This window comes from Camelus bactrianus, chromosome 17 (genome assembly GCF_048773025.1).
Source record: "Camelus bactrianus isolate YW-2024 breed Bactrian camel chromosome 17, ASM4877302v1, whole genome shotgun sequence".
Classification (NCBI taxonomy): domain Eukaryota; kingdom Metazoa; phylum Chordata; class Mammalia; order Artiodactyla; family Camelidae; genus Camelus; species Camelus bactrianus.
In genome coordinates, this window is record NC_133555.1 from 11,328,450 (window position 1) to 11,352,599 (window position 24,150).

General features: G+C 40.2%; 1 protein-coding gene across 5 annotated transcripts in view; it reads right to left on the reverse strand.

Annotated features, from left to right (window-relative positions):
* CNTN4 (contactin 4) overlaps positions 1-24,150 on the reverse strand; it is an 814,349-nt gene that overhangs the window by 57,663 nt on the left and 732,536 nt on the right. For all 5 annotated transcript variants that reach the window (XM_074344450.1, XM_074344446.1, XM_074344447.1 and 2 more), the window contains one exon: positions 9,729-9,856. In XM_074344450.1, the coding sequence (XP_074200551.1) occupies positions 9,729-9,856 (128 nt within the window). The remainder of the gene's footprint in view (positions 1-9,728; positions 9,857-24,150) is intronic.

The following is a 24,150-nucleotide window of genomic DNA, read 5'->3' on the forward strand; positions in this document are numbered from 1 at the left end:
CACCCCTGGTGGTTTCTGTTCAGCTGGTCAGGAGGAGGGTCCAGGAATGTGGATTTATTAAAAAAAAAAAAAAAAAAAGAAGAAGAAGAAGAAAGAAAGAAAAGAAAAATCCTAGGCAGTTCTGTTGCTTGTGGTCCGAGGCCCTCAGTGTCCTAGAGGGAAAGAGATGGCTATTTCTTTTTTATCTTTTGACTATTCCCTCGAGCTCGGACTGCATCAGACTGTCCCCTCAACACCTATACTGATCTTTATAATTTAGTTTCTTTTGTCTTATCCACCAAGAAGTGTTGGTGCAAACAGCACAGTGACTGGATCTTTTACTTATGCTGTAGGCAAAGCCAGTGAAGACAAACAGATGTGGTATCAGAGATGTGGGCTAGGCTTATAGCAGTGGATATGGAAGAGAAGGCACTTCTGATTGGACCCTTTGGATCCCACCCTTCCAGGTAGAACCCAAGCTCTACTTACATTTATAAACAGTTTCACTGCTGAAGAGAGAGAAAGGGGGAAAAAAGTTAATATGCTAACAGGTGACGTGCTTGCCAGTTTGGGAAATTTTCAAAGCAGATGTTGCTAATCTCCCCTTAATAACATGTCTTGCACTTTTGCACACTGATTATGGAAGGACTAGAAGGCCATGTAAGGAGCCTGTTGCTCTAAATGTTCTGCTTACATTTCTTTTCCCATAATCAGTAACTGACTTTCAGCTCTTCAAATGGCTGCAGAAAAGAGACAACCATTTTAACCTTTTAGAAATGGATCTTGCTAGAGTAAATCAGAGAGAGATGATGGAAATGTTAATTAACTTGCTTTCATCTTGGTCAGATTCTGTCTTTAACCTAAAGGCCTACACAGTCTTTTGAGTGGTTTTCTCAGATTTGATTGCCTATGACAGCCGGAGAAATTCAATCATGGTTTGGTGAGGTTACCCGCACGGGAGGGCAATAGCCCTCCTGCCTCCGGCACAGAAAACAAATGCCAAGGAAGGAAGGCAGGTGATGGTCGCTCAGGCATTATTCTGACACGTCTCTTTTCTGCTTTAGGGCCTGTAAGAGACCAAATTTTCCTTTTCCAAGTTGGGACCAAGTGTTGGCTTCCCCCATGGGTCTGCCTCTAAAATACAAGAAGTGGGTAATTTAAAACACACACACACACACACACACACATACACACACACACCCTCTGCCTGTGAGAGCAAGTCCTTACAAAACCAGTCTGCATGATAAAGCATCATTCTCAAACCACGGAAGGATATTTAGGAACAGAAAATAAAAGTTACTTTTACTTTCTTCCTTATTTATTACACAATTAGCCGTTTAAAATCCATTTCAGCTTTGGAAGTGATTTAAAAAAAAAGAAAAAGAAAGCACACTGTAGTTGAAAACAAACCACATTGATCCTGAAATTTTTGTGGCTGAAAAGCTCAACAGAAACCCTTTCTTCCCTACGGTGGGGGACCAGCTTTATAGCGAGAGGGAAGGCTGGAACTTGAAAGAGATGTGCTCGAGAAAGAGATGGGTTTTTATTTATGTATTTGAAAAATATATAACTTTAATAAAACTGGCGATGTGTTCAGAAGTGGCAGCAGAGGTAGGTCAGAGATCTATGTTTTTTAATATCAACCTCCTCTCAAGTAAGGATTTTATCACATTAATAGCTAAATCATACCGATTGTAAAGCAGCTGAAATGAGGTAATTAGTACGGCCTATGACAGCCATGAAGAATGAAGCATGTGAGGTTTTCAGTGCCAGCCAGATGGATATCTTCAATATACTTCCTATTATCTGCTTGTGGTAATAATTTCAATTAAACTGAATCAGTACAACACAAGTCTCTTTGAATTGCCGGAAAAGAAATTAATTATGTGTGCTTCACATTTAATGAAGCTAAAGAGTCATATTCTGTGTGCCTTTTTTGTTTGTTTGTGTTGTTTGTTTTGATTGGTAAGTTCTCATTAGGAAATAAACCGATTATTTCACCCTACAGTAGGTTTTCTCTGAAAAGAAAATACTTGGATTAAACGGGTTAAGTATCACTAGTAATGAGGTTTTCTCTCTCCTACAATATCTGGGAGAAAAGTGGAAAATCTGATCCATTGTCTGGGTGACTGTGATACAGCATCTCACCACTCAGAGGAATTCTGATCTGAGGTCTTCTTTTTAATCTGAGACATTACGCATTGCAAAACTACAAAAAGTGTTTACCAATACTCATATTCCCATTTCTAGAATTGACAGTCTTTACTATTCTTCCCATAGACCTTAGCCATTTTCCCCTCTGAATATACATTAAAAATTTACCCAAACAAAATATGATCAATACAGCTAAAGCTTTTTCACGTAACCTTACCCCAGATCCACTCCCTCCCAAACGTGATCACGAGTTAGCGCTGATGTTGAGCAGGTATTTTTATGCTTAAACATTACACTACATATTATTTTTTATGACTAATTTTATATTAAATCATATTATATGCATTATACGAAATACTATCATGTGTATTACACTTTGATTTGCTTGTGTATTTTTTCTGTCGTTACAAACAACAATACAATGAACATCTTTGCAAGTCTACCTCACAACATGTGTGATTTCCTCTAGAGTTAATACCCTGAAGTGGAATTGCTGAGCCAAGGCGAATGTACTTTTTCAGTATCACTTGCTCTCCACACTGTCTATACCTGTTCGCATTCCTATTCTTCGCGTGTGAGTTCCATTTTCCTCACATTCTCACCAATTCAGTGTTTTCTTAGATGTCTACCTTTTGCCACTCTTATACGTAAAACATCATATGACACTGGTACTCTAATTTGCATGACCCTGATTACTAGTGAGGCTCATATTTCTTTTTTCCAAATTTTGTTGGTCCACACTAAATCTTTCATACTAAAGGTAAGCAAGTGAAACCTGCCTTCAGAGCTGGCATCGAGAAACACAGGAGTTAAGGCATTATGTCTTCCCTCTAGACTAAGGATGGAGAAATGACAGGCAGGAGGGAGCCAGGGTGGACTGCCAGGGACTTATTAAGTAATAAATTTAATCTATTTTAATAAATAACACAATCTTAATAAATCTAAATCTCAGCATTATAAAAGGAGAGAAGCTCTTTTACAGAGATTCGACAAAGGAACATCATATCCATGACTGATACCGCGAAGGAACACTATTTACTAAATCTATGTGGCCCTCGCTGGGGCTCACAAGAATCTCAGGGGAAATAACTATGCTCTGCTCCATTGAAATCTTGGCTTCGTATCTTGGTAGAAAGAGAGTTCCGGGTTATGTCGGGCTCTGTGAGCACAGGTGGAACAGGAGGCCCAATGATCTGCTCTTTCTTTAGGCTTCTCCTATTTCAGCTGGCTGGTGCAAACCCCAGGAGGCAGGTCTTCTCAGATCTTACAGGATCTAGTATTGAAATGTTCTGGCTACCGCCCTTCTACCAGGGGATCTGATATAATTAACATTTAGCACTCCCAACAGTAAATTTTTGCTTCCTACTGTAGATGCCTTGGGTCAGAATTTGTGTTAATCCTATTAGAAAGACCCTTCATTATCGCCTAGAAATAATTGGTTCCAGTGGAAGACATCTAATTAGGCTGAAATGTATTCTATTATCAGGGCCCCACGTTAAAAGCTTTTGTTGTAGGTTAGCAGCCAAACGTCACTGCTGGTTACTGATTTCTGATTGATCCCCAGTCAAATATGGATAAAGGTTTGAATAATTTTACATAGAAGATAGGGCTGCTTCAACCTCATTTTCAAAAAAGGTTCCAACTGAAAAGACTCTACATGGCTGTGTCGGTCATGCTACGCATGGAAGGGTTGATACTTCTCAACTTCCTACAGTCAAAACAGAAAAACAGTTTTATATAGTGCACTGTAGTAATGTTGTAGAAACCCTTCGCTGCTGGTAAGAAATGTTCCTTTCTGTCTGCTATACATATATGTATAGGATAGCATCTTGTCTCCTAAACACAAGTAAACTCTTGATGAAATGAACAATGAGCACTAATTCTGGTAATGAAACAATAGATTCAACGTTCTGGAAGCCGAAGGAACATCTTCCCTTTGCAGGATTAGAGAATCAGAACACAACATAATCTCTTACTAGGAGTAAACATGGTCTTAGATAAATACTACTGAGAACCCTTTTTCTATCACAAATAGCTCAAGTACAAATTTATGTTTTTCTTAATATAAAAGTAATTCTGTGCACTGGATAAAAAAACTTAAAAGAAATTATATATCCATTAAAATTTAAAAAATAGATTAAATTTATTACTTAAGAAATCTTTTAAAATCTAGATGGAATCAGGGTAAAATTTGTATAGAGAGCAGCTTCAAATAATAAAAAAAAATTATTAGTACAACCTACAGCCTGAAGGACCAAATTATTAGTGAAAGAACAGCAAATACCCGGAGAGATGTGTATTCTACCTCTTGAATAATTCAACTGATTTAGGCTGGTGACAGTAGGAAGTTCAGGAAGAGGTTCATATCTTGAAAAACCTCAGCTGATAGGTTTCTGTGCTCAGTTGACTGGCTTTAGGACTCTCCCCAGCATAACAGTCTGGTTCTAGCAGCGTGAGGCCTCCCCAGTTCCTGGAGAGTCAAGGTGAAGACACTGTTCCAGCGTCTGCCAAGTTTTTTCCCTCCACTTTCTCAATCACGGATCCAATTGCCCCTCCTCTGGATTTTCAACTTATATCTAAGTACTGAGGTCTACCCTTCTGATACTGGGGTGAGGCTAAGCGCCTGGGAAAGGAATTTCCCTACCACTTCCAGCTAGGAATAAGACTCAAGGAGATGTGAATGTTTCCAGTTGTGCTGTAGCATGACTAGGCTATATATCTTGGAACAAATTTTGAAGATCTGTCTGGGGAAGGAAAAAAGTTATCAGAAGAAAGGATTAGTAAGTTGTTTTTTTTTTTTTCTCTAAAGGGCTGAACAGTAAATGTTTTAGGCTTTGCTGATCAGGAGGCAAAGTGAGGCTATCACCTAGGTACTTATACATTATACGGTCTCTCATGACCACACAGCTCGGCTCTTGTGCAAGAACAACCATCATCCGTATGTAAGCAAATGACGTGGCCATATTTCTCTACAAACTTATTTATGCACACTGAAATAAGAATTTCAGAAAATTTTCACGCATCTGAAAGTGTTGTTATACTCTTGATTTTTTTTTTTTTCCAAGCAGCTAAACATATGAAAACCATTCTCAGCTGCTGGGCTATATAAAAGTAGGTGGCTAGCTGGATTTGGCCTATGGGCCATAGTCTGCCAACCCCCCAAAATGCAGTCTTTTCAGACTTTGGTGTGTATGAGGATCAAGTAGGGTGTTCATTAAAAATGGGGTGTTTTCAGGCCTCATCCCTAAAGACATAGATATTTAGGTTAGGGGGGAGGCACTGGGAATCCGCACTTCTGTGAAGCATTCCACTGAACTTGCACTTGCTAGGTGGCGGGTACAAAGTTCTTAGATGTTTCTCCAAGTGTAGTCTGGACCCGCCAGACACAGAATTACTCCAGGTCATTTTGGATGTAGTTCAGCTTGAGAATTATGGTAATAGCTCCATAGCTCAAATCCCTGCACTTCATTTTGAGCCCTGGAGGTGATCCATCGGGGCTGGGGTTGCTGTTACCACAGTTTTCTTGCCAAACTACATCAAGACAAAGAGAAGTTCTTCTTCTCTAGGACTGCTACTTAAAAATATCTCTCATATGAAACTCTATAGCAAAGATCCCATGTCATGCAAAACGACATGCCTTTAACTCTGCTATAGAGATAAAGATGAATTAGTAAGGACGATATTGCACATAGTGGAGCCTGCCTTCCATATAGTGCTTAACGACGTCTACAATCACTGAAGCACATCTTCAATGAAAGGTCAAATATTATACTTTGTTAGGATCCGGGGGTCTGACTTGAGAACTGTGCTTGCTTAAAATGAAAAAGCAAACCAAATCCCAAATATAGTCTAACTAGCTGAAAAAAATAAAGTCAGTCAAATTTAGAAATTCAGATGATGGGATGATAATCAGGAGCCCCCTGGGCACCTGTCAGAATTCTGCAGCTTGGAAGCCAGCTCGTGCATCATCTGAATATTTATCCATTTTGCAGTTGCCTGCTAGAGATTTATTTTAAACCTCCCGTACCTCCTTCTCCCCCATTACTTACTGCCCCTGTGTTTCACAGTATCTTCAGCATCTCTCCAAAACATTGGGGATGGGGGTGGGCATGGAGGTGGGCAAGAAGAGAACTGGATTTTAAAAGCATTGTTAATGATAGAATTATTGTAAAAAGGTTAGCGAAGACGTGTTCTGATGACTGACCTTCAGAGTGTTTTAATCCCAGACATCTGAGGAGATCAAAACGAGCACAAGCACATTTTAAGGTGAGAGCACACCTTCTCTGATAAATTAGTCTCTTTGTAGATCTCAAAATTGAATTAAAATACAGCGCTCTACCCTACTTCGGGCTAAACTGTTACATTTACATTAAAGGTGCAGGGCTCAAGCATTTTGATGTGCCATTCAGAACCTGGCACAGTTCATGGGGAGTTCAGAGTGGTTTTCTCTGTCTTTACCATACTTTATGGGGCAGATTTCGAAACTGTATTTCTCCATTTATGTTAATATCCTTCTCAGAGACCTGGCGGTCTGGGGGCCCCTCTGCACATTAATGCTAATGGGAGTCAGAACCAAGCAATGGGAAATAAATGTTCTCTCAAATACCTGCAGACTTACCCAAGTAACAGAATTAACTCCTGTGAATGTGTTAACCAGATAAAGCTCATATTTTTTTTTCCCCACTTCACCTGGGAAAATAATAGAAGAATCAGAGGACCTCTGTGGAGAAACTGATTCCAGTTGAATACCAGCGGCCAAGCCCAGAAAGAACTCTGCTTGGAAACACTTGAATTCTGTCCGGTAATCAGGCAGGGAACATCCTGCTTTGACCTCACACCTCGTGCCTATAAACCTCTGCCTCCCTCTTTTCATAGGTCACCGGGCTCTTCCTGCCCCGCCCCTCCCTTCCCCCATCTATTACAAAATCTCAGGTCTTGAAGTGTTCTTTTGCCTCAGCAAAACATGAACAGTGTAGGCAGCGGGGTACTGTACCATGTCCTCTGAGTTCTCTCCATCAGTTCACTAAAACTCTCGAAAACTGCCATTAAATCACGTGCCCCAATTTTCATACACCACCTTCACGATTTTATGCATATCCTTTTATAACGATGCATACTTAATATTTTTCTTTATATTGACTGACTTGTTTACTTAAATACATTTTAAAAGGAGATTTTTTTTTATCATGGCCACCAATGGAAAACTAGTATTTTCCTAATACTAATTAATTCCTGATTTTAAGAAACATACGGTTACTAAAATTAAAAGAAAAAAACAAACAGTTTAACTATGAATTGCCTAAAATGATCTCATATCATACTTGGGGGATCACTGTTCACATTTTACTAGAAGACAAGAAATGACGTATTCAGTTTTTTAAAATGGGTAGAAGTTACAATCCCAGCAACATTTACATCCACCCAAATAAGGAGGCGCATTTCACCACTTGTGTCTCTGTAAGCTTTGCACCGCAATTCAGCACAGGACGAGCGTCAGCGATGCATGGTTGGGAATGGTTTTATCCCAGGGCTGCTGGTACTGCTGGGGTATGAACTCTCATGGGAAAAAGAAGACTTCTTCTTTCTGCCAATGATCTTGAGAGCTGAGGAAGTCAAGGCTTATGAGAAGGATGCTAATCAAATGCAGGGCATAACTTGCTCCTACACGTGCAAATACCCCCGTGTCAGCAGTACAAGGCAGCACACAACATGCGCCTCTGTTTGGGTGTTCAGACTCTTCCGTATTCTCAGTCATTTCCTAGTGGCAGGCTCACTTCTCCTTGCTGATCATCTAACAGGTTAGGGGTGGAAGTTTTATGAATTTCCAGTTCAATAAGATTTAGAATGCATGTATAGCCATTTTGTTAAAATATGAACAAGAATAGCAAAAAAAAAAAAAAAAAACAAACTACTATTTCCTAAGTACCAGACACCGTGTTAAGCTCTTAACACAGATGATCTCCGCTGTCAGAACAACCCTACGAGCTGGGTACTGCTATTAGCCCCACAGAGGTTAACTCTCTTGTCTGAGGCCACAGAGCCGGTAAGTGGGAGAAATGAGAATTCAAAGCCAGATCTCTCGGACCGTGAGCCCAGCCTCAATCACTACCGAAGAGGGCTGCCGAGTACTCCCTTACAGCTCCCTGACCGGCAGATAATCTAGAATTAGGTCTCGGCTCAGGCATTAATCAGCTCTGAAACCCTGGGGTTCCTCCTGGTCTTAGTTCATCAGTAAGTTTCCTTTTGTAGCTGAGAAAGCTACACGTTGGCAAAGACCTCTAGCTGAAATTTTGTTTTACAAGTATTGTCTAACCTCTGTTTCCTTGGCCCTAGAGTGAACACACAGTCATACACCCACGCTATTGCTCTGAGTGAATAATTAATCGGTTGAAATAGCTGGAGTCCATCTCAGTACAGATTCACGTTGGACTTGTGGTTTTCTGTCTGCATCGATGAGTGTGTTTACGACAAAAAGGTTTCCCTAAATGGCAGTCCTTTTCCAACTTCTAATGACCCTGAAATTGATAATTAGGTAATTTTTAGTTTCTCCTTCTTTAATTTAAAATTGAGGCAATTGTTCTCTTCGGCTATTTTTAGTGGCTTAAGGCTACCCCACTTCACAGAGGGAGCTACAAATGCGCAAAAGGGAAATAATACCCTGTAACACATCTGCATCTATCGCAGAGGAACGGGAGAAAAGAGGAAGTGCTCCAGGCACAGGAGAAAGAACCAGAGGGAAATGCAGGATTCCTGGGTTCACAGTCCTCTTCTGCTATTGGTGACCTTGAGAAACTCACCAACCTGAGTTTTGTCTTCCTCAGTTAGATCACCACCAAGACCCCCTCAGCTCAAAAATTCTATGACTCTATGACTCGGCAAGATACAAAGTGAGAGAAATGCAAACGAAATGTAAATGAAAGTCTCATCCTTCACAATTCCCACTTGGTACGACCAGCCCGTCCCATCAACCTGCTGTTGTTACATCATGTGCTGTGGCAGGAGCGTAAAGGACTTCCCGTCATGTACAGTAAAGCACCCGGGCTAAGGTATGTGGAAAATGGTTATTTCTTTAAAACTTACAGGGTTGGCTGGGTGACTGAAGCATAGCACAGAGGCGGTCAGAGCCCTTTATTGGGATAATAATCCACAGCTAGAGCTCCGGAGAACCGAGGGAGCTCTTCTGAAAATCGCCAATGTCATTGTTTAAACAATGTTTGCTAAAAATAGTATTTGAGTCGTGGGTTTTTAATTTGTTAGCACAGGGTTCCTAGCCATGAATTTCAAATCTATAGAGACTTGAAAGAAATTTAATTAAAGGATTGAAGATAGCATTAGTTACAATACTATAATAGATACAATGGCTGTAATTCTCAAAATTGTATTGGATGATTCTGGAATAAGATAGGCTTTCAATCATATTCATTACCAACCGTTCTCTAAGAATTATTAATCATATCATGTTGGCTATGATGAATTAATTTAGCAACACAGTGATATGCGTACATATTAATAGGAAGGACGCCACTTCAAAAGATTACATTATTAGAAATGCAGGCACATATATTACTCTGCGTGTTCTCTGGGTTAGTCCTTACCTTTTACTACCAGGTTTCCAGTGCTGCTGGCTGTCCCAAAGTGGTTAGTGGCTATGCAGGTATAACTCCCAGCATCTGATTTAGTCACATTCACGATTCTGAGGCTTCCATCTTCAGAAATGGTAATTCTGAAATCAAAACAAATAAACCCCAAATGGTAAGTTTATCTTCTATGACCAGTTGGAAATTATTTCCATCATTCTGTCATTTCCACACTATCAATCATGGCTATATCACTGTAGATCGCAGTTAGTTTTATTTTCCAGGACCGACCTTCCTTCCTTCCTTCCTTTCTTCCTTCCTTTCTTCCTTCCTTCCTTTCTTTCCTTTCTTTCCTTCCTTTCCTTCCTTACTTTTCTTCCTTTCTTCTTTCTTCCTTCCTTCCTTTCTTTCTTCCTTCCTTCCTTCCTTTCTATTCTTCCTTTCTTTCTTCCTTCCTTCCCTCCTTCCTTCCCTCCTTCCTTCCTTCCCTTCTTTCTTTCTTTCTTTCTTTCTTTCTTTCTAAATTTTGTTTTTTATTGATGTGTAGTTGATTTACAATGCTAATTTCAGGTGTACAGCAAAGTGATTCTATATACATACATCTATTTTTTTCAGATTCTTTTGCATTATATGTTATTACAAGAAATTGAATATAGTTCCCTGTGCTATACAGCAAGTCCTTGTTGTTTACCTGTTTTAAGTATAGCAATGTGTATCTGTTAATCCCAAACTTCTAATGTATCTCTCCCCTGCCCTTTCCTCTTTGATAACCATAGTTTGTTTCCTATGTCTATTTTTGGTTTGTAAATAAAATTTGTATCATTATTTTTTAGATTCCACATGTAAGTGACATCATATGATCACTGTTGGTCTTAACACTGCTGAAGAATGAGAAAAAAAATCCCTTGATTGGCCACGTTATGCATTTTCATCAGAAGTGTTTCCTTCTAGATGAGAGACCTAAAGTAAATGAGTTATTATTAAGTATACTTATTTCTGAACTACGTCAGACAGTACACTTTTAATGAGATGCAAGAACTAAACTTAAAAAAATTAAAATATTCCCCACCATGGTATGATTTTGGCAGAACAGCAAATGTGGACAGCACACCCTAGGGTCCCAATGAGGGACAAGTATCTAGTACCAGGTGGGAAGGAAACACTTCTACAGACAGACACAAAACTGGACAGAAAGGATTCGAGAGGACCCTGCTTTCAACATGACTACAACAGAAAGGAAAGATGCAAGGATGAATAAGACATACAGCCCAGCTTAGAGGCTAGTTGTGGAAATTAAAAAAATGTACACAGATGGCTCATTCAAGGTCAATGTCTGTTGCATCTTTACTGTATCATTTAAATGCAAGCACTTCTTTCTCTCTTTTGTTCCCTTTTCCTCACCCAACCTATCAAAACAGCCTTGTGAATGATCTGCCTATTTCTACTCTTGCCCCTCAAGTTCATTCTTCAGTCAGTGACCATGTGACCTTTTAAAAGATCTGGTTACATCACTCCCCAGATTGAAAGTTCCTTCTTTGGCTCCTTATTGCATGCAGAATAATTTCCTTTCTAGAACCTACAAGGCCTAACAGATCTGGCCTTTGCCTTTCTCTTGCCTACTTTATTGCATCTTAATCTTTCTATCCTTCAATGAACTCTAGTCACACTGATCCTCTGCAAGTTCCCAGAGTATTTGAAACCCTTTCCCACCTCAGGGACTTTCTGTTGGCTGTTCTGTCTGCCTTGATATCAGGGCAGTGCTGCCATCTTCCTACCCGCTCAGGACCTCAGTGTGGAGGTAGCTTTTTCTTCTCGACTTTCTCTGACTCACCATTTCTAAAGTAGATTTCCCTTTTCCCACAGCCACGTTATTTCCTCCCATTCAACACAATCCAGAAGTTTTGTTTACTTGTTAACTGTCTTATCACAGGGAATAATTATCTTCCCTGAGGGCAGGGACCGTGTTTGTTTGGGGACTCCATCTCCTGGATCTAGTGCCTAGGATGGCATGGAGGAGATGCCCTGTAAGCATCTGGTAAGTGATGGAGTGAATAAGTGAATAAATACCCTAAGAGGAAAATCAATAATAGGTTATAGGAATTCAGAGAGGCTGAACCACGGTGCTAATTAACCTTCACAGAGTCCTTTACAAATATATGAAACAAGGTGTCTAGGATGGGCATAACTTTATGTAATAGAACTTCTGGCTAAACATTTTAAAATCATGGGAAGAGTTAAATGTAAGGGATTGCAAATGCTGTGTATACTTTTCATGAAGGCTCTTAGCTTCCCTGACAACCCACTCTGGGGTCTATGACCCAGGCTGATCAGATGGTGTGAGGTATGAGAACTCTACAAAGATTGATGGAATTACAAGGATGGGTGTTCACATTCCACTTCTGCAGGCTCTAGCTGTGTGACCAGAGGCAACTTGCTTGACTTTTTCAGTTTTAGTGTCCTCATCAATAAAAGGGGGCTCACAATAGCAATCTGGTAGGTCAACAATAAAAAATTAGGTAAGATAGGGTCAGTGAGATTCCTAGCACATTTCCTGGTATTTATTAGGTAATTGTTCTCTTTTATGTTTAAAACTGCCTTCTTTAGTCATTTGTATATGTGGGGAAAATTGGACAACATTCTCTTAACATTTCTTTTAATATGGTAATTAAATCAGCCTCCTTCTTGCCTTCCACCTATCAGGTCTGACAATGTGAAGTCTATAGACAAGTGAACTGGGTCATCCCAAATCAATGTCTAAGACACAGAGAGACTCCTTGTTCGTTTCCACCACAGACAGCACAAAACAGCTGCTCAGTAAACACCACATGATACTCCATTAGCCACACAGCAGATGCTCTTACAGAAATAGAGCGGTGATTAAATCCTAATCAACCCACTAATCACACAAATAGCTTTAAAAGAGTTAATCATATTCCCATTTATAAAAGAATTCACTGGAAATTGTAAAATGCTGGCATATGAGAACTCAATAAGGAAGGTGGCATTTGGGTTTTGGATCTGGAATCACCTCCCGTGGGGTGTCACAGGTGTACTGTGTATTAAACGCTCTGATGGTGAGCTGACTCTTCCAAAGCACAGAGGTCTATTCATAATTTATACCACTTAACATTCCCCAAACCCGGGGTTGGGGTGGGGGTGGTATAGCTCAGTGGTAGAGTGCGTGCTTAGCACGTGCGAGGTCCTGGGTTTAATCCTCAGGACCTCAGAAAAATACACGTACCTCCATAAAAATAAAAATAAAAATAAAATAAAATTCCCCCAAACCTAAAAAGCCTGTATCACACTGTATACTGAATAATACCAAAGGATATGAATAAAGAAACAAGAGAAGGATTTGTCATCAGATGACCTGGGCCCTAGCCTCGACCAGGACACTTGCTAAGCTTATGACCTGGCTGAATTACATATGCTCTAAGAAAAGGTTTCTCAACCTTCACACTAATGGCACTTTGGACCAGATAATTCTTTGTCCTCAGGGATATTAGCAGCATCTCTGTCCCCCACCCAGTGCACTCCAGTGGCTCTGCCTCTCCTCTCAAGTCCTCACAATCAAAACTATCTCCCACATGTTCTCTGGGGGCAAAATCACTCCCCCTTGAGAGCTACTGGCCTACATCAGTCTTTATTTTTTTTAATTTCACAGGATATTACAATGATTATCTTCTAAGATACATACAATACATGAAAGATTCCATGAACGGTTACGTGCTGTACAAATGTCTCCCCCAGTGTCATTTCCAGCCCGGCATCCCTAATTTCGGTATTTCCACTGCACAGTAGGCACCCAACATACTGTTGCTGGGGGACCCAGCTTGCTCTTCACAGACACCAAGGCTCTCCAAGCCCCTTACCCTCAACACTTCCCTGTCCAATTTCCCACGGGACTTACGACATGAGGAAGTAATTTTACAAACAACTGTACTGTCCATCTTTAAGATTCCAGTGCCTGACACTGGTTCAGTGTTTTAATCTTCCCATTGTTTTTCACAAAGAATTGAGTTGAAGAGCTAAGCCTCCAGCACTAGAATTCCAGACCGTGGAGGAAGTCAGTGTGGAAGGAAATTCGCAGAAGAATCTGTAATTTTTAGTAGCTGTCATTAAATCACATCGCACTTATGTGACTGCTTACTCTTCCTAGGTATAATCCAAATGCGGGTATAATACGAAGTTGGGAGAACTGCTCTTTTGGGAAATTCAACCACTTCCTTACCCGAGCGATACAGTGTAGTGAATAAGAACACATACTCTGGGACTAAATTGTCTAGACTCAAATGAGCTAGGTGACTTCGCGTGAGTTAATATCTCTGTACCTAAATGTCTTTATCTGAGATGACGGAATAATAAAAGTAACTGTATCTCACAGGGTTGTTATAAAGATGTGCAGTGCTCAGAACAGTGCATGGCACATAAAATGCCCCACCTAGCCAAATGTTCCATTAACTAAGGCTCTCTGTCCTCCTCAATCCATCATTGCAAACATTAATAAGGGACTCTGTTGAGGCTATGACTGCTCTCGAATAGCTCAGCCCCTCTGAAGTTTGACAACACATTGTTATACTTACTGAAGCACACGGGTGACCACGAGCGGTCAGGGAAAGGGATGGAAAACTGGACTCATTCACTCGTAGGTATCTACTGTATACTTCCTACACCAGACCCTTGAAAAGCAGGAGGACCTCAGATAACTTACATAACTAGAAATGATTCCACTCTCTTATATACCATAATGCACACATTTCTAAAAGTGTATAGGAGAAGGGTCATTACTTTTTCCAGTGGGGAAGCTCTTTCTTATACTATCTATAGTATAAAGATGGGTGAGGACTAAGGCCCAGCCAGTCAGGAGACCCAGTTCTCTTGTCTGCATTGATTGGTTTAGAAATAGGCCACCACCAAATGCAGGAGCTATTTGAGGAAATGACCTCTTTCTGGGGAATCGTTAAATTTGGAGATGGGAATCTAGAACTGTTGTCAGTCATCCTGCCTGCACAGAAATCATGTCTTATAGAAGCTAAAGAAGCTGGGGCAGGGGTGGGAGAGACCTCATGCCTCTTTGAGCCCTTTTCCAACCATGCCTGAAGCCTGCAGCTTCCCTTGGATGCCCCACCTGTATGAGTGAATAACTTAACATATTAGAAATTGGGTTCTAAGCCACAACTGGATGAGTCCAATCTCTTAAATAAAGTCCTGAACTTGTTCAGGACATGGTGGCCATGAGAGTGGAGAGGAGGGAATGGATTCTGGAGATGATTCTGTGACTCCACCTCCAAACTCTACTGCGGAGGAGCAACCATAGTGTAGAGTATGAAAAACTGACCTGATCTTTCTTCATACTGAGCTGTACCGTCTACCATTTATTTCAGAAAATAAAGGCCAAGTATACAATGACCTGTTGCTTTGATTCTGTTTCACGGGATTTTTTTTCTGAGTGACGAATTAGCTAAAGAGCTCGCATTTGGCCTTGGAGGCTAATTAGAACAAACTCAAGGAACTTGTGAATTGCAACTTAACCCTAGATACTTGTTTCCCTTCAATTTGGATCTTATGCTGATTTAGAAAAAGTGTTTTTCAACCAATTACTTCTACATCCATTTTTTCCCCTGAATATAGTGCCTGAATCCAGTCCAAGGATAGTTTTATTTTCATGTTTATTTCTTAATGAGGTTTCAAAGTTTCCACTTCATTTTAGTTTCCCCATTTCAGACTAATGATTGACCCATAGCTATTAGCTTGATACTGAACTTCGAGCGCCTCCTAATACTCATGAATAGGGATGGAGTTAGATAAAATGGAAAATGTAAATCTCTTTCTGCCTCAGAACAGGTTAGCCTTGACCTACCTGTAGGCTCTTTTTAAATCACTGATAGCATCAGAGAAAAGTCAAAGATGATAAAACAGCAAGTAGTAAAAATAAAGGTGTGACACTGGACTTAATTTTCCTGACATGAAAAGAGGCCATTTAATTCACAACACAGTAAATTACCTACCGCGTAGAGAAGCAGTTGTTCCCCTCCCCTGTCATCTGGAGACTTCAGATCCATAGGGGACAGGAACATATATGGAATTATGAGAGAAATTGAATCTCTCTTTCTTAGTATGAGGTTCTGCATTACAGCCATTGAAGAGCTGACCTTGTCAGTCCTATAAATCAAAACCAGTCTGGGGACATTGGACCTTTAAAAATGCTGATCTTTTCTTTCTGGGGGCTTCAGTAACAGATGACAATAGCTGCCAACTCCACAGTATTCTATCACCCTACAGAGCAGGGTTATCCCAAAATGGCGACCTAGGATTTTCTGAGCAGTTCTGTGTGGGAGCCCAAATGCTGGTGTCAGAGCAGCAAGTCGTAGTCTGCCTCTGAGTCATAAGGAAACATTTCCCTTAGAAGTAAATCTTTTTAAAATACAGCTTAGAAAATCACGTCTCCCTGTCTGCAAAGGGAGGAATTGCGGATTAATAATCTCCTTTCAACAAACAATGGAAGTATCGAACTGTTAAGTTAAATCTAATATTATCTTTAATATTATTAGATCAGGGATAATAAACTTGCTTAAAATTATACGTAATTAAAAAAAAAAAACCCTCAAAGGGTCATAACAAGCTTCTCCTTTCTTTTATTCATGATGTGCTCCAGAAAACATGTTTGGAAGTTGAGTTGAAAGCCTCAGTGTAAAATAATAGATCTACACACTTACAATGGAGGTGAACACTCCTGGAGGACTGAAATACATTATAAAACTTCAAACATAAAAATAAGTACTGCTACGTCTCAGTTCAAGCCAACCGGCAGGACGGTGGAGCCCTCATAGGACTCCTGCCCTCAGGGACCAGAGGTGACGCCCTAGACTCAGGAGGAACTGCCTAGCCACAGGCATGTTTGCTTCATCCTGCACAGAATTTTTTTAAAAACCGAAATAATTGGGAAATTTCATGTAAAAACCCATTCCTGGCTAACTGAGGCTGATGAGATGATAGGGTCGTTCTGCAACACAGTGGGCTGGAGAGAAGGAGGAAACTCTTGTAAGAAGCTGACAGGCTTTCTAGCTCCCACCCACCCTGGGCTTCAGCTGCTCATTAACACCCCACCTCACTCCTGCGGGCTTTTGAAATTCCTTTAAACCTCTAAACCTCTGCTGTACGCTGAGTAAATGGGACAGGGCGTAGGGGCAGCCTTTAGACTTCAGGCCACACCTCCCTCCCTCTTGGATTCTCCCCACCCCAGACATACCAAGGGAACAGAGCAATGGGGTAGGAGGAGAAATTGGGTTTTGTATGCACTTTCTAGGACTGCCACAGAAAAGTCTCATAGACCGAGTGGCTTTAAACCACAGGAGTTTGTTGTCCCACAGTTCTGGAGACTGGAAGTCTGTCTTCAAGGGGCTGGCCGAGTTGGTTCCTTCTGGAGGCTCTGAAGGAGGACCCTTCCTTGCCTGTTTCTTAGCTTCTCGTGCGAGCAAGCAGTCCCTGGGGTTCCTTGGCTTCTAGAAGCATCACTCCAATCTCTGCCTCCACTGTCACTGTGCGTGTACCTGCACCCAAGTTTCCCTCTTCTTAAAAGGACACTGATCATTGGAATAGGGTCCATCCCAATCCCACATGACTTCATTTTAACTTCAGGTAGACATGACATTTAAGAGGACGCTCTTCAACCGACAGCAGGTGTCAGATGAGGAAACCCACCAGAGTTGTTGGTCTGGGTTGAGCAAACAGCTTCAGGACCTACTCTGCAGCCGTCAGAGGATGGGGAGAAGGTGGTGCAGAGGAACCCGCTGGCGTCCATGGGTGCACATGCTCGCCAGTCCATCCCCTTCCCTACTCTATCGGCCTGGCCCTCTTCCACAAGAGGAGCTAACAGAGAAGTTATTACTCTTTCGGTGGTAAATGAACAATCAACGTGGGGTCTGAAGGGCAGTTTGATGTGGTAATGGATAACAAGGAAAAGCACGCAAGTCCAACAGGAAAACAAAAACTAAGGCCCACATGCAATTTCACTTTCTTCTTTCATTAACCCAGTTGATTTGTTGAATTAAACTATATCTTCCATTCTATCCTTTTGTTTTTGTTGTTATAATTCTGGCCAATTCATTAATACTCATTTTGATATTAAAATTATGGCCAAAATTAGATATAGGAGATTGCTACCCACACAGTGACCTATGGTGTTCTAAGTAGTTCTGCAGAGAAGCTGGACTGCCATAGAAAGGCTGTGTCTTTACTTGTCCTTGAGACAAGAGCAATACAATGTAGCTTTAGAATATGGCGCCCATGGCATAGTCAAGACTTTGAAAATGGCAATGATGAGACAGAGATTGGTATATTTAACCCTGTAAGTGCAGAATTAGCCTGTGACCAACCAAGTTGAAGACATAAAGACTTAGAATTATCCTTGGCTTTGTGACAGTTGAGCAGTAAGGAAAGACTGGCAGATTAACTGCATTGGTACGCTGTACACATGAGCCCAAAACACCCAAGCTGTGCTCTGAAGAAAAAAAAATAAAGACTTGTTTTGGTTTGATTTTGGCTGCCTATTTTAAGAAAATTCAAAAGACATTTTAATTTTTGTGATGGTTAATTTTAGGTGTCATCTTGACCAGGTGTAGGGATGCTCAGGTAGTTGGTAAAACATTATCTCTGAGTGTGTCTGGGAGGGTATTTCTGGAAGAGACTAGCATTTGAGTCCGCGAACAGAGTAAAGACTGGCCTCACCGATGACCTTATAGGTGGGCAGCATCCAGCCTTTGGAGGTTCTAATAGAACCACAAGGTGGAAGAAGGGAGAATTGTTCTCTGAACTGGGACACCCAACATCCCATGACTTTGATCTCAGTGCTCCTGGTTCTCGGACCTTCCGACTTGGAGTGGAATTTACAACTTTGGCTCCCCTAGTTCTCTGGCGCTGGGACTCACTCTGAACGACCCCCACCAGCTTTCCTGGTTCTCCAGCTTGCAAATGGCAGATGGTGGGACTTCTTGGCCTCCATAATTGTGGGAGCCAATTCTTAAGATAAATCTTTCAAAATCCTATTGGTCCTGTCTGGCCGGAGAACTGACTAATACAACTTTTAACTGGAATTTGCTTGTGTTTATATATTTAATTTCAAAAGACACATGGAAATTCTCAGCCTGATTGGAGACTGAATTATCCTGGTTTATAGAAAGATGGTGTTGTAGTATGGTGCAGTTTATAAAGAGTCAACCGAGAGCCCCAGAAGATGCCTTTGCTCCTCATCTTAAGAAAAAAAGGACATTTTGGATGATGAATGTAAATGAAGGTCAGTGGGAAGAGAAACTGTCCAAGGGCAATTTCAGGCCAACCTGTCATTGATCTTCCAAGGACTGTCCATGGCAGCAATAGACATTGTATTGAACAGACACCCGGCTGATGAAGTCCCTTAGAGATCCATCTGCTTTCTGTCATAAGATTCAAGTTTAATAAACCACCGAACAACCTGTGTATTTCCGATTGCCTGCATGACAACCAGCAGTTCAGAGCCCACTGCCCTTGGGTGCAGCACTGGAGAAAATAAACTCATGTGTGTTTAACCTGGTTTGATCCAGGTCTAACTTTCTCTGAACCACAGTTTTTAAAGCCTCATAAACTAACCTGGAGGGAACTAACTGCCCAGGGCAAGATGAGTACTTAATACCGTGAAGTTCATTTTAATTATTCTTTGTGACGTGGTGCATAGATGGATGTGGGAAACACATTTTGGGGGCAGGTGAAACTTTATAATTTCATGTATTCACATGGTAAGAAAACTACACAGAAAATACCACATTTTGGGAAGAAAGGAATTTTAAAAAGGACATGTTTTTATCTAAAATCTGTTTCTTAAATTGCTACCTTTAATTTAGGCAGGATCTCTCTGTGTCTCCATTAATATAAGACTTAGAATTCCTTCCTTTCAGGAACATATGACCTGAGATAATTTCAACATAAATCTAAAAGGCATTGGGAGGATGCATGGGGTCAGGACAGGAAGGCAATGTAATATTCTATTTTATATACCTCTATGTATTTTTATCAAAGCGTCATAATAAGTAATGTTACTTTTATAATGAGAAAAAACTTATTAGTAACTCCAAGGCACCCAGGAAGGTTTTCTATAACAACCTCTTAGGTTATTAGAATAGCTGGTAAAAGAATCCTTTAATAATCAGGTGCAGCTGTCTTTAGAAATAATTGGAAGTAAAGAAGAAAACGTGGACAAAAATGGACCAAGAGACCCAGAGGAAGGGCTGTGAATATACTAAGTTGTGTGTCAGGCACAGTGAGGTGCGGGAAAGTTTATGAAGCACCTACAACGTACTATTAGGTGCGGCTGGATGCTTGTGTGTCTCCTCACATTTAATCTGCACAACAATCCTGAGAAGCATCATTATTCCAATTTTTCTGTTCAGGAAAATGAAATCCAGAGAAGTAAATTAAAATGTCCACGATTAATGTAGTTAAGAAGGGATGGAGTGGTGTTTCAAACTCAGATCTCACTACAAAGCCTGCACTCTTTCTACCACGCCATCCTGCAGCGTTGGGGGGCTTAAAGGAAGAAAAAACAAGAAGCAAAAAACATTGTAACCACATACAAAAGGTTTCCTTTAAATTTGCCATTAGATCTTTGGTTATAATTAAATATATATTTTTTTGGCTTTTTAATTTACTTTTTCTAATATTGATAAAATTGTGTTCACACTACTGTCGGAAAGCAGAAGCAAAAGAAAAGAACGTATGAAAACATAACAAAGTTGTAATCCCAGAAGGCTCCTTTACCCCTAAGTAACTAAAATGCCTGGAAGACAACGTTAATTATTAATTAGCAAGGGAGGGTCACTATATAGAATATGTAACTTACTGAGGTAGGGAAGTTTCTACAACACGGAGAGCTATACTGGCTATGCTAGGGAAAAAAAAGGTTTCACTTTATGATGTACTCAACTTTCAACTCTTTGGGAAATGCAGGGCCATGGTTTTTTGCTTTCACTCCTCATTCCACGACTTTATAACATGGCTAAGAGAGGAAATCAAAGTGGAGTCTCTCAGATCACGTCCATCTCACAATAGAACACCACTGTCAGCGTCCAGCTAGCACTCACACAGTCCCTCCCTGCCCTGCACACCAGCAGCCCCTACCATTTTTGCCTTTTGCAGAAGAACATAAATTCCTTAACTATATCACCATAATGGTCATACAGTCCAGCGTTTCCCGGACTCCCTGGCCAGCTCCCGACTTCTGCCATATTCATGTATTACGTGAATGGCTCGAGTCCTTGCCCCTATACTTGTGAGACACGTGACTTGGGAAAGTTTCTTAATCTTTCTGGACTCCAGCTTGCCATCTCTAAAATAATAATAGCACCTCCATTTCACAGGGTTTGTGAGAAATTTCCATGTTAAAAACACCCATGAAACATTTATAACAGTGGTGGTGCATGGTAAGCACCTAATAAATGTTAGCTGCAATGACCATTTTTACTATTATGATTATTTTTTGCATCATTGTCATAATTAATAGTCACAATGTTTTCTTTAAATGGCTCAAAGTTTAAAATTAAAGTAACTGAATAAAGGAAACTTTTATCGCTACTATACATAGAAACCAGTATCACTTGACAGAAATAGATGCCAGCCACAAAAATAAATATGATAAAAACATTCAGAAGATATTACATTCTAGCTGGGTGTGGTTGTCGGCTAGCATACCGAGCTGACAGCCTGCTCTCTTTTTGGCCAAAGGGGTATTAACCAGGGTTTCAAAAGTGTTCAGACAAAGGAGGACCAAACAGACTTTCTCCTGAATGTACTCGGGAGTGAACGAGAACTACGCGGTTCAGAGTCATGTAATGTCTTTGTACTGTGTACTGTCCAAGATGACCGGAGTCCTTGGAGAGGTGTAAGTCTTATGCTTTGTGAAACATACATCTATTTCAACCATGTCCCCATGATCACGTTCCTTTTATAACATTATGACCAAGTGAGCCATCAACCTGCACATTCATGACATCTGGAGGTTGTCCAATCTACTAGCATCCATTTGTCACAGACTGTCTCAGTATCCCATCAACCTGTCTGTACAAAGAATTTCCAGAAATTAGGGCTCAAGTCTTACAGCTCTTCCTGTCCCCTTATTATTTCATATAGTTCTTTTTGTACAAAGAGGAACACAGTAAACACGTTGATAATTGCATTAAAATTCATTTAGTCTTGAGAAATGTCGGGACACTGGTGGCACCTCTTGGGATAAAAACCTTGAGTGTTTTTTTGATGGGTGGTTGGAAGTCAGAGATCTCTTTAAGAATTGGAAGCAAATTATAACATCCCTTACCCCCAGTGCAACTATGTACGCTGTTTTTGAAAGCTTATAAGCCTCCTAAAGCCTCTCCATGTCAGAAAACTAAAAACAGATCATTGTCTTGCAGTAAACAGCAATGTCATTAAAACTTATAGTCATGAAAGTGTGTGTGCTATATTCCTGTTTTCTATAAAGCCTAGTAAAAAGACTCTACGGGCTGATGTTAGTAGTTGGGTATTCTCTTTTCCAGGAGAATTATCTGTATATTCTCTGTACCTTCAGGTTTTTGTTTTGTTTTGTTTTGTTTTTGCATTGGAGAAATTTCCACGATCAACCTAAGTTCTTGCCGTGATCTTCTCTCAACAAATACTCAACCAAGTGTCATATGGAAAAATGCAGGCAGGGACCTGGCTGTTGAACTAGTTTTTTTTCTTCCCAGCTGGAAAATAAAGTTATTTCTTTCCAAGGAAGAGTCTTTACTCTTTCCAGACAAAGCACCTAAAAAGAACTGTAAAGTCACACAGGTAATGGGTTCCAATAAATAATTCTCATGATGACAGAAGACTTAAGGAATTGATATATGGGTTCACTTCTATTTAATAGCCCAAATCTGCAAGGACTTTTTCCTAATTCCAAGGCGAAGCTGATGACAGAAAAAGTGAAGAGCTTAAGAAAGGAGCAGAAAGTTCTTATAATGAAAGGTGTCTTGGGGAGGGACAGAAGATAGTAATTTAGATATCCCAGTGATGAGCAGAGTTTGATCAGGATATCTGGGGGAGACGCTGAAAAGAACAGATCATGGTGAATCTCACTTAAAGCAAAGGGCAGAAAAATATCTGAACACATTTGTTCTGCATGGGTACAAAAGAGTTTTCTGGCGAATCCTCCTCTAGTAATCAACACATCACCTTTCTTGGAATATCTGGTAAATGAGGCTTTTGTGTCAATGTTAAACTCAAAAGAATGATGAAAGGAATACAGTAATCTTGAAAATAACGATAACCTCAAGCAACAAACCAAATGTGTCACAACTATTTTCAAAGACTTCACAGTAGGGAACTATTCAAATTGGATATCTCTAATCATTCAAAACAAAAAAATGGCTAACGTTAGCCCCAACAGAGCATGCTGTGTTGCTTTGTCTGTGTGTCCGATATCTCAGGCCACATGATGCAGAATTGTTAGACATGTTTGCCTTGGAGGGATGAAAAGATTCTGATAAAGAACTTACTAGCTTTTTCTTGATTGTGTGCTTGGGAGTGAGTTAAGTCAGTGAGTGAAAGTGAGTGTGTGTGTGTGTGTGTGTGTGTGTGTGTGTGTGTGTGTGTGTGTACATGTATGACTTAGATACAAAAGTAAGGGAACAGCCTGATTATTAATGGTGTTATATGAGAAAACTAATGTTAATAGTAACTTCATTTTTTAAAACTAGGTAACCTGAATAATAAGTGATTTAAGGATATTCACTTTGTAGTGGTCAAATAGCAGAGGGAAACAAAGTTGAAAAGAATATAAAACATCAGGAGGTCTGTATAATTAATCAGCAATCCTACAAAGTATGCCATAGATTAGAGCTACAGTTACACCACTGTGCTCAGAAAGTAGGAAACTGGACTTTTTATATACACACTCAGGCTTATTTTTTAATATCTATATCCAGCATGCTGGAAAGTACACTTTACGAAATGTGGCTAAGAGAGTTAATGCTTTCATCACTGCTATTTATAACCTAATTTGCAAGTTTTTACAGCCTTTTAATAGTCATATTGCAGTTAAGAAAGAAACAGGATTGCCATTCTTGAAGATTCTGTCAAGAAAGAAAACTTTAAAAGTCATTGGAAAAAAAAATTCCTCTGGATGCTAAAATTTGCTATGAACCATTTTCCTTTTATGGAATTAAGTATAAAGTTTACTTTTAAGATGTAAGTTGTATCTTTGCAATTTTGAACTTTGTTTCTTTCTCCAGACAATATGCTCCAAGGTACTCACTGTACTAAATTGTTTATTCCAAACATTCTGGAATTCCACATTGTTTTTATGTTATGGGTAAAGATTTGTATAGTTTGGGGGAAAGTGTTCACTCAATATAAAGTACAAGGTGCTGGATTCCTTGCTAACTTATGTCACTGAAAT